We start from the raw sequence: 12,464 nt of genomic DNA, 5'->3' as shown, positions 1-12,464 counted from the left end.
AACATAATATTATCATCAGAATAGAATTTTTTTCTTTCTGTCTGAATTGAACTATTGTCTTCTAATTACAATAATACATTACAATAATTATATAATATATGTGATTCAAATAATTTTTTTTAATAAATTTTTATATACCAGTTACTTAGAACCGAATATATTTCTTTTTTTACTATGGTAATTGTTGATTCTTTTATCACTAAGTATTATACCTTCACTGTCAGTTATGTTATTTTATTTGCATTTACTTTAAGAAAACGTACTTAATTGCTTGGTTATATAATGTGGGTTATAAAAGTTCTTATTTTAGTTACAGTTAATTTTTTTACAAAATAATATCATTTTTACATATATCTTCCAGTTATGCAATGTTGTCAAATGTTTGTGTTTCTCAGGTAATATATGTCAATAAAATTTAAATTTAATAAGTGAATTTAAAAATTTTTACATGACTTTATTATTTCATTTTTAATAAACCAGAAGTAACTTTAAATTTCTTTCTGTTTTATGGTTTACTTAATAAAATTGGGCATCTGATATGAATTTAGTATAACAACTTATAAGCGCTTTAAATTGTGTACTTTACAAGATGCCTCCACTTCATTATCCAAAAGACAAGCTGTTGTAAGATTTAAGTAAGAATTATTATAATGAGTTTTATTTACATGATAATTAGTACTTTTTTTATCAATCTTGCATTTTGTTTTTTTTTGTGTTTTTTTAATTTAACACTATTTTTTTGGTTTTTTAATTAGTGGGTTTTTCTTTTGAATTTTTTTGTTGATCTAGCTGTTTGAATATTTATTAAAATCTGTATTATTCTATTCTGTTTAGGAGATTAAATTCTTAATGAATTACAGTTTTACATAAAAACTACACCACGTCAAAGAAAATAACATTATAATCTATAATAAATAAACAACTCATTTCATATATGTTTGTATTCCGTCATCATTATTGCTTATTTATAGCAAAAACATATTTTAAAGTTCTTTTTTTTGTCATCTTTTGTTTCCTCCCTTCCAGAGCCAGACCCGCAATTAAGCTTCCGGGGGGGAGGGGTGCCCTCACCTTAAAACTACCTCGGAAAGACACAAGGCCCTGCCCAGGTAGCCAGGACTTGGTTTATTTGATTGTCATGCCTCAAGTAGAGGAATCTTGCCCCCATGCCATAGGGCCAAGGACTCCCATCGGGATTGCGGTTTTGATGCCTTGCCTCTATTTGGGATTCCCCACCAGGACTACGGTCTAATTTTTACCCCTCAAGGGAGTCGCCGCACAATATCATCGTAGGTAGGACCACCCCCGGGAGTGAGGCTTTCCCTCAAAAAAACCATGACGTTCCTATGAAGTAATATTCCCATCAAATAATACTTTGTCTGCCAGAATGAGGGGCAGTGCCAACGTGACCACCTGTGTGTAAGCCGGCTGCATTGATAAGAATCAATAGTGACCAACTCACCTATTGTTTTGCGAACCTCTCGAATAAACTCGTCCTGCGACGTGAGGGTATCCACGTCCTTTACCAGGACGTGGATCCTCCTACCACGTCAACCAGCTAGGACCATGGTATCACCCACTACCTTTTCGGTGATTTCCTTACTCAGTTGATCTGATGCACCACTATCCGCCCAAACCCGGAGGTAAAGATTCTTCCCTTTGCTCTGCTGGACGGAAGGAACCTCAGTTTACATGGGTGAAACCGCCCCCTTCACCAAACTGAGAAGATCTGCGAAGGTCCACCCCTCCGCCTTAACCACAACGGTGGACCCGTAGGTCGCTTCTTGCCTGTAGGCATCGATGATGGTGCGACGCCTGTATCAAATGTACGAGAAATTGCTTCCTTGCCCTTCTGCCTACATACTCCACAGGCTGTAGTAAAATTTGCCCAATCTGCCCTTGCAGACCACAAAAGCACACTTTTCGATCCTGTTATCCTCCAACACCCGCAGGATGGATTGCAGATAGAGGCCATCCCACGATCCCCTGCTGATGGAGTCAAAGACCAGAGCGTAATCGGTCTGACAGAGTGCCACCATGCTGCTTCTACCTTCCTCGGAAAGGTCCCGAGTAGTTGACTGCAAAAGGAAAATCTGAAGGTTTCAATTTACCAGTAGCAACCTAAGCCACGGAGCTTTCTAGTGTACTGTCATATGCTGGGAATGCTCAATTCCAGCTGCCATGTCAACAACCCAGGTGGATCCAACTCCTTTATCCAATCCGTCAGTGTCCTCCATAAGAGTGGAGGATTGAAAGATGGCTTCGAGAGAGTCCCTAAGGACCAGCTACTCAAGGTCAACATCAACAACTCTATCTTCGACCACCTGTCAAAGCTCCTCCAGTGACCAACTTGTGACCCGTCCCAATCCCCCATCTGGAGTCTGAGATGGTGTGACAGAGATGACATAGCACATCTCAGTAGCCTTGTTCTGTATTTGGTCAAACCATTTTTCCCCCTGAGATCCATCTTCTAGTCGGCCCAGAATTTCTTCAAAAGACTGTAACATACAAACACTTCTGTCCATATCCTCGGAGCACCCTTTAATTTCAAGTTTAGTATTCGAGCAAAACACTTCTTCTGTTTCATAACGGTCTGTTCCAAACCTTCCACACACCACTGTTCTGCAGGTTCTTCCTCCTTACGAGAAACATTCACTAACAACTCGTATCTCTCCAAGTTAGAGGCTTCCTCAGCCAAATATAAGGAACTCCAACCAGCCCTGGACTTCCTCTCCTCACAGGCCAGAGGAGAATCTTCCTTGCATACTTAGTTTGCCTCGCCCATCATCCTAGTCATCACCCAACCCTGCGATGAGAGAAGGGAAATTACATCACAGTCTCTGTACGATGGAACAGATGAGCCAACAACCTTCTTCTGGCGCCGAGCCAAAGTCTCTCTTGTCTTCTTCACCTTACTTCTGGAAATCAAGCAACTTGCACGTTGAATCTCTAATATAACTACCGCTCTAATGCTGTCACCACCACTACCATCAGACTTAACTTCCTGTATGGCGACCTTTGATGTTCCCCGTCTGCTGGATCTCCGACCCGCAACCGGAGAAAAACCTCTCCTCATCGATCGGAAACTTGTCCCCAGGACCACCTGAATCAGTCACAAGTTTATATAAAACAAACACAAAATATATAACTGAATCGAGAAATAATAACCGTAAAAATAAGTTATTAAACTTACAAAACACAGCATCCGAAAAATCCAGTACAAAAATTAAGTGCGGTAGCTTAGAGTTTATTAAGTCGACTTTTATAATCTATAAATTATTTTTTATGTTAGCGATGCAGAGTAGGAAAATTTTGAATAATTTTTTTCCCTATCAGGATTGTTGTTTACATCCGCACTTATTAAATCCGCACTATTCAACAATTCGTCTTTGTTTGTCAGCCATCTTGGAACGATACACAAACAGCACACTCGGAAAGAGAAGAGACTTAATATATATATGAACTGCTGTCACTTCTGCCAACATAAAACACATTAATAATTAATTATTAATGTAAACAATTATTGACAAAACAAAGTTAGATCATTTTGTGCGCCACTGTATATAATTAGATATTTTTTAAATAATTCACCATTTTTATTTATATAAAAAATTTTCTCAGGTTGCAGGACCGTGGTAAAAATTTAATTAAAGGAAAAGTAGCTTAAAATTATGCTTGAATACTTAGTTATATATTTTTTTTCATAGGGTTCAATTAACAACAGTGTCCTAAGATGGTCAACTGGAATATATGATTGATTTTAGATTACTAGAAACTCTTTTGTTCATTACTTTTATATATTATTTTAAATGGATTGGTGTTTGAGTTCTGTGATATGGAGATCTTACATCTTCTAATTAAAATAAATGCCTTAGTTGCGAAGGAGTTATTTAGAAATATAAAACAAAGGTTTTAAGTAGTTGTAAAAATAAAACTTTTGTAGTTGTATAAATATTTTCTACCAAATACAAATTCATTTTTAGCAAAACAATTTTACATTTGATTCTATTTTAAAAAGTTTTACTTTTGTAATAAAATGTCAGTTTAGAATCAGTATGAATATTAATAAACGCTATAAACATTCAACGATTACAAATTAGCATAAAGTATTGTAGATATTTTATGATCAAGCAATATATTCAACAGTTATTAAATAATTATTATTTATTTTTTATTATATTTATGTAGATATATCTGTGTTAATGCTTACAAAGAAACATATTATGAATTATCGCATAGAATTCTTCCATGTTCAAATTTTCATATATTTTGGTGAATATCTATTGCATTTTGGTGGTCCTAAAATGCTACTGTGCATTTCTATATCAGGCTCATTGAAGAAGGCAATTGAATACCACAAAGTAATTTACCTATTTCTGTAGGGAAATGATGAGGCATCATCATTTCCAAGGTTTAATCATCATTTCAAGGTTTAACCTTGTTAAACCTTGCAAGGGATGTTTTTATGTTTGAGAAGAAGTTTTTCTTAAGTAAATTGTGACTTAAGCCAAATTGCTTACAATCATTATGGTTATGTTACCTAATAAAACTGTATAACTACATAAAAAAATGTACATTGTATTATATTATTTTTTGATTTGCATAATATAATCTTCTTACAGCAAAATTTTTCACAAGTTAAAAAATTTATATTGTTTAAGAATTAGTATTTAATATATATTATTATTTAATTTAAGAAATTTCCTCGAAAGGAAGTTTAGTTTGAGTCAAAACCTTACTGGGAATCAAATTGATATTCAGAATCTTCATTAAAGAATGGTGGTTTTAAACGTGTATTAAATGAAAACAAAAATGCTTACAGTTGATGTTTACTTATCAAATTTGTCATCTCAAACAGTTTTTCTTAAATAATTAAATATTATTTAAGTTGATTAAGGTATCTAGTAATGATCCTTAAGAACACAAAGACTTCTGCTTTCATTTGATCTGGTAGGTCAATATGTGGTATACAATTAGAAAAATAAACTTTTTTGAAACCAGATGAATCATTTTAAATTACTCTGTAAAGAAACCATTATCATAGATTAAATGATTGTATTATGAGCATAAATGATAAAATGTACTAATCCAAAAATTTATAGTTATTTACTTAAAACATATTTCAAAATGTAATATTGTTATGTTAAAGATAATCTTAAAATTTATAAGATCCTTTATTTTATTTTTTTATTTTTTAGAATTATTTAATCGAAGTCAACAAGAATTGCTACTGTCAGATTACTTTGCTAAAAATACAAACTTGACAAGAGATTTAGAGAGGTTCTAAGAATATTACTGGTAACAGTTTCATAACTAATGTGAAAAATTATTCTAAAATGTTGATCGGTTTAATTAATGATAAATTGTTTACTAAAATTCCATTTGGTAAGTTAACTTTTTCTTTTTTTGCCACCTAAAGATATATTAATTTATTTTAATGAGAATGTATGCTTGTAAAATTGAATTTAATTAATTTGTTGTAAGAAAAGTGTTCAAGAATGAAAAGAAGACAAGCTTTAGTAAAGGTGGATTAATGTGAGGGGGCTGGTTAGTTATCTTGTCAAGAAGATGGTGAGGGATACTTTGAGTTCAGGATAATTTTGTACTGCGTCCCTGAATGAAGGATAATTTTTTATATTTTTAAAATTATAATCTTATTTGAAGTGTATTATTATCCATTGTTGTGCGTTACAGTCAAATTCCATTCTAATGAAAGTTGAGGCTACCTTTAAAAATTGTCATTGCAGTAAACTCATCTTGTATGCACAGAGTAAAAATATCAATTTACTAAGAATCTTTACAGGCTTGTTAAGATAGAAAAAGCAAAATTTCTAGGACTATAGATCTGTGATCATTGAAGCCAAGACTTCTACATTGTTTGCATTGCCTTAAAATATTTTCCATTTACATGCTTTATGAAAAATGGTGAAGTTTTATAATTTAGAAACATTAAAATCCATATATTTTTCCTAAATTTTTTTAATTATTTTTTTGGAATATATATCTATATATAAAGCTACTTCAAATCATAACCTTAAAAATCCTGTTCTTGTAGAAATAAGCAATCAAAATAATTGTACATTTAATTGTCAAGATTCATTAAAGAATAGACTTGGATACTTTCTATAAATATATATATATATATATATATATATATATATATATATATATATATATCCTTGAAACTCCTGCCTGCACTGGGCTTCGTTGAATGCAGCAACTTGTGCTAACCATCCATGTGACAATAGAAACAGAGAACATCTTTTCAGAATCAGAGAACAGGGATATTTCTTGATATGATTAGAAATTCTTTAAAAAAGAGAATTCATAATTAGGAATTAAATTACTAAAATATCTCCCTTCTCATTTGAGTATATAGCAAACAGTTTATCTTTAAAATAAGTTGAAAGATTTATTTGTTTGAAAAAAATCTATTCATTAGAAGAATTTGTTGAGAGTTGTGCTATCTTATGTTGTAAATTTTGATTCTACAAACTTTAAATATGTATACAAGTGTCTGTATTTGCTGTTTTTTTAATCTTGAAGTTTATATTCTTTATGAATTATCTTGCCGTGTTGATCAATATGTTGTAACATTACTATGTTATTGTTATTTTACTTGTAATTAATTGATCAATAAATTCCAAGATGTTCATATTGTTTATAAATATATTTCCTAGAATACAATCAGGAAATATTAGTACCTATTAATGAATTAAGTTATTGCAATGCAGTTAATCTGTGATATGACGTGAACCTGAAAAAGGCATTTTTTCCCCAACAATTTAGTTAAAAGCAAAAACTATTTTGCTATCAATATTATAAATGTTTACATTAATCGTTGGTATATTAGTTTTAAAAAGTTATTGTAATTGTAAAGGTCTACAACAGTGTTTTGTTACAAATTAATAGCTTTGTAACAACATCATTTGCCTTCCTAAGATGACCTCTGTTTTGCATTGAAATATCTTATTAAATCGCTAAGTTTTTCATCATTATTAAATGTTTATACCTATGTACCTAAACATTCCGAAACGTAATAACATCTCTTCAGGAACACTAAAAAATTAGAATAAATTTTCAAGATACAAAAACAGGCTTTCGAATCATATTTTGTAACACTCTTCTCATTAAGGTTTTCCTTGATCCATCCAGACAAATGCTGGGGGGGCAGTTCTTTTTTTTTTATCCATCGAGTAGCATACCCTACGTGTTCCTGGCTTGATGTACATAATGTATTATTATGTATATGTACCAACCAATATAAAAGATTTATTTATGTAAATAAAATAAAACTGAATAAAAAAAATGATTTAATGTTAACTAAAAAATGCTATTGAAAATAATTAAGTAGAGTATGAGTAAAAACTCCAAATCTTATTCAGCATTTCCCTTCTTATTGGTTACTCAATATGACATGTCAGTCAAACGTCATGTTAGCGTTACATATGTCGTCATCTAGTCTTACAGAAAGAATAACCATGACATTGTGTTATTTTTTCTGTTGTAGAATCTTAACAACATCTAACGGGTAAATGTCAAATTTCAAGCTGAAAATTACCAGTCATTAATGATCAATTACTACATCGTTAATGGTAAAAAATTAGCCAGGCTAATAAATTACAAACTGACTTTCCGGCTGAAAACATCTTTCCATCATTTTATTTAAAATAAGAGATTTTCTGTTATAAAAATATTACACTGTGTTGTAAGTTGCATACAATGAAGCTGTTTAAATACAATTGAAAATTATAAAAAAATGGAAATTATAATCCCAAGCAACAATTAATTTACTGCTTACTTAAAAAATCATCTGTAATATAAAATTTAGTATTCATTGAGATTCAACAGAGGTATTTACTAAGTTTTTGTTTTCAGGTAAGCCATAATATTAATTAATTAAAATAACTGAATTTATTAAATTAATTTCTTGTTATGTTTTATATCAGTAATTTATTTTTACATTTTGTTGTGAAACAGGATATGAATTGGGACAAATTGCGAATGAAATTTATGGTGAAGTTTTAAAATTATACAAATTGCCACTGATTAATATTACCATTCAAACTTCACAGGAATTCATCGATCGAGTAAGCCATACTTAAATTTATTCTTAATAAGTTATTTATATAAATTTTAACAATTTACTTGTTTTAAAACAGTCCTTTCAATTTTTCAATTATATCTGTTGTTGCTAAAATCTAACTTTGTGTATATCGTATCTGTTTTACGTAAGTTTTAAGGCTTATTTCAAATCTAAGAACCTGTTGCTAATAAACAGCAATTGACCGCAGCTAATTGAATGTGTACACATCATCGGTTCAACCAGTTTATTAGATCTGTCTTCCTTCAATTAAATTGATTGCCTTCCTATGGCAGTAATAGCAATGATTGTGACAATCAGTTCTTTCACTCGCAGCCCATACTGCACAAAAACATCTTCAGGATAGCTAATAGACATTCAAGCAGGATGTCCTACAGGTTCCAAAATTTTCAGGACATCTCTAGAATATAAAAATGTCTTTTCCTGGTGATATCCTAGGTCTATACTTACTGAATGGGATAAACTATGAATTCTTGGGATCTTGTTAGGATATCCCTAGAACATCCTACATACATATGAAATAATTTTCTGATGTCTCAGGATGTCATGTATTGTTTATGATTTGATTTCTTCGTGCAAAAGATGATAATGTTCCCAAAGTTCATTATAAATTGTGTGAAATTTATGGGTCTACAGTATACATAAAGGAAAATATAGTGCAGTGACATTTAGAGTATAACAAGGATGATTCTAATGAAGAGAATAGAAGGTATAACATTCAGACGGTGGTCTTTACAGACAAGTTAATGTAAAATTAAGATATATAACATTTAACATAACTGTTAAATGTAGTACACATCTGACCGCATTGAGTTCCAGTTATCTGTTCTTGCTACTGCCAGATATTTCACAGTGTACAGTGTATAGAATCATTGTTGCTTAAATACTATGCTACATCTTAAACTGTATGCCAGATATATACCAAAAATGTTTGACGGGGAGAAAAATCAGGGGATGCCATCTGTGTATTTTTGACTGCTACAAGAGAGAAGAATAAATGTTTTCCTGAAGATTTGATGAAACGTGATTTCTTGAATTTTTAAAACTATCCTTTCAATTCTTAAGTATCCTTAAAAATACGTTCTAAGAAACAAATGTATAGTTTAAATAAAAATTTTTACTTTAGTAAAATTTACAAAATTGTTTCAAATTCAAAATTCATTCTGGATTGCATACTTTGAGTATATATCTAGTGAATAACTTAAATATTCTCATTAATTAATAATCTACCTTCATGGTATAGTCTCATACAAATCAATGATAGATCTCATTCTGCTTCAGAAATTGTTGTTTAAATCATTTTGTACTATTCTGATTTTAGTGCTTGCTTTTATTCCTTTAGTTATAGCTTTTGTTAATTTGTTCTTTCAAAACTTAATTTCATCATATTATCAAGGACTAATACTATTAATTTGATTCATTTATGTAGGTAATCCTTGTGTATAATAGTTTTGATGTTGACAGTAAAGTACAGCGTGTGACCCCTGTTTTATATAGACATATCAATGACTTATCACGTAATGCTCTCAGCAATAATATGAAGTAAGTCTTAGAATAGCTGTTTTTATGTTGACCAATTATGATAAAAGTAATTTGTTGTAAGGTTTTTTTTGTTATTTTTAGTAACCATTTTTTAATAGTAAAGGTTAAGCAATTAATAAAATTGGATGGTATTTAATTTTTTTACTTTCTGTTAACAAAACCCATTCATTATAAATATTTACAGCTGATTATGTTAGACTAGAAACGTGAACCATATCTCTTATTCTTACAATATGCTATTTATGATATATCTGGAAAACAAGAAAGTGTTGAAAGACAATTAACAAAAATTACTCCAAAATATAGTCATTTTGACTGTTAAACAATTTTCATCAGTATTATATATATATATATATGTATGATGATTATATATAAAAAAATAAAAATTATATATATATATATATATATATATATATATATATATATATAATTTTCTTTTAGATTTATTTAAAAATTTTTTTTACCAACTGACCTTTCTGATTGAAAAGATCTTTTCACCAATTATTTAAAAAAAATAACTTTCTTTTATAGAACCTACTTACTACAGTAAGTTTTAGGCTGCACACAATAAATTATAATGAAGCTATCTAAATACGATCAACAATTAAAAAAAAAAAGGTAATTGTAATTCCAAGCAAACTGAAATCATGGAAAAATAAAATTGTAAATAACATAAGATTACAATTGACTTACTCCTTAAAAAAAATCATTAATAGTATAAAATTTAGTACTTGTTAAGAGTAAAGAATACTCAGTTACTCAGTTAAATATAGAGAATTTAATAGTATTCTATATTAATTATAGCTGAACCATTTTTGTAAAAAAATATATATATATATATATATATATATATACATACTTACAAAAAATATTTTTGTACATACTTAATTTTGTAAAATTTGTATTTTACTGGAAATGTAAAATACGAGTGCACACCAGGTAACATGAAGAATCATTTTAGGCAACTTTAATTGAAAGCATAAAGCTTCTTAAAAAGGTTTAAACAACTTAAACCCTGAACTCAGATTGCTCACCACAACTGGCCTTTTTAGAGAGCCATATAACTTACTTTTACTTTCATTTCAATCATTTTTTTAGATTGTCCTGTGTCCTCAATTGTAATTATTGTATTTTGTAAATTTGTATTATCCACTCTTTAGATGGGTTTAATTTTATTTTTAGCATTACCAACAGAAAAGATCAGTTTTCTCTGTAAACACACTATTGTTAAATTTGTAATTTTTCAGAATGTGTTTTTTCCTGCTTCTATAAGGAGGGTAATATAAAGTTTTTGTCATAGACTGATCCTTCTCTATTATCCTGAAGTTATGTTGTTTTGCAATACTGGCTGAATTTATCGATTCTTTTCTGTATGTTACCAGTGGTTTCTCTTCTAAACTTATGTTTTATAAAGCAAACTGGATGCCACTTGTTCTGGAAGATTATCACATAAAAATTAATTTTATTAAATATATAGCCAAGTTTGATGGTTTTACCACCTTAGCTTGAAAAGATTAATGGATGAATTTCAAAAAGATTTTTAATATTCTGCCCAAAATAGTGCTCCCCCTTTAATGTAAAAGATTCCAAGTTGCATTGATTTGTTGAGTACTTATCAATGGTTTATACATATATAAAAAAATGTTTTAAATCATGCAAAAGTCTTCACTGGGGAGAGTCTTATGTTTCACTATTGATCATTGATATAATTTTTTTAAATCCAAACAATGAATCTTGTACCATAACAATTGAAAGGATATGGAAAAGTGCAAAGTGATAAAATAAGAAAGCATATTTCAGTAAGTTTATATAGTATTGTATTAAAAGAATAATGACACTTTTCAATAAATCAAGGAATTGTTAAGTTCTGGCCACTATAATCATCATGTGAGTAAGATCCATTTGACACAAACTTATTTATGTATAGAAAATGTAAAGTACAAGTGGAATCCATGTAACAAACAAGTATTAAAATTTTTATTTCATTATCACAGGAAGACAGATCACATTTAAAAAAAAAAATTGACTGAACCGTCTACTTTTGTACTTTTAAAAACGAAACATACAACACTAAGTTAAATACAGTGGACATTGGGATTTTGCTTTAAAATTTACTTCACTGGAGCCAGAAAAGAGTTAAACTCTAGAATTAAATTACAAAGTATTTTCTAAACCTCTTTCTGTTTATATCTTCTTACTTCCGTTTTTATTCTAGGAATCGGTAGAGTAAAACTCTCTTTATATTTGATCCTGATAAAGAGTTGATAAAATTAGAACAGAAGCTTCCAGTTCCATGGCATGCATTTAATGAGACCCCAAATTTGGCAGTAAGTAGTTTTTCATATTTAAATTTACTGTATAGGTTGTTTATGTGTTGGTTGGTTTTATATGTACAATAAGATCTGTTTAATTTGTCACTAATTCATAACCCATCTTAATGTGTATGTTTTATAACCATACTTATATGTAAAAATGTCAAGAGAACAGTCTTAAGAGAAAAATTTTAGAGAATGGACTATTCTAAGAATGTATTATAGAGCCTTTATTACAGAAATCGGCTGTAATTGGTCAATCAGTGAAATAAAACAAGTATTTCGTGTTAGAATTAAAAGGAAAATGTCAGAATATACCTGAATGTGGAAACATATCAGATGAAGACTGCAGCTTGAATAAGAGAAATTGCCATTGATGCTGGATACAAAATGAAACTGAAAAAGAAACTTTCATTTATGGTCAAAATAAAAACATTATTGAAGGAACTATTGAGAGAGTTTTGATTAGGAATTATGTAACATAGAGGGAAGAAAATGATGCTCAA

At 29.9% G+C, this 12,464-nt stretch overlaps 2 protein-coding genes across 2 annotated transcripts in view; both read left to right on the top strand.

Annotated features, from left to right (window-relative positions):
• Positions 1-12,464, top strand: part of LOC142317897 (uncharacterized) — a 95,188-nt gene that overhangs the window by 60,264 nt on the left and 22,460 nt on the right. The gene's annotated exons all lie outside the window — the stretch shown is intronic.
• Positions 1-12,464, top strand: part of LOC142334333 (uncharacterized) — a 96,862-nt gene that overhangs the window by 79,147 nt on the left and 5,251 nt on the right. The window contains exons 4-5 of the mRNA XM_075382293.1: positions 5,199-5,385; positions 7,981-8,090. Coding sequence (XP_075238408.1) covers positions 5,337-5,385; positions 7,981-8,090 — 159 coding nt within the window. The 5' untranslated portion in view covers positions 5,199-5,336. The remainder of the gene's footprint in view (positions 1-5,198; positions 5,386-7,980; positions 8,091-12,464) is intronic.

The sequence above is a fragment of the Lycorma delicatula genome, chromosome 1 (assembly GCF_047948215.1).
Source record: "Lycorma delicatula isolate Av1 chromosome 1, ASM4794821v1, whole genome shotgun sequence".
NCBI lineage: Eukaryota > Metazoa > Arthropoda > Insecta > Hemiptera > Fulgoridae > Lycorma > Lycorma delicatula.
Note: the sequence above shows the minus strand (reverse complement) of the source record. Positions and strands in the feature narration are given on the sequence as shown.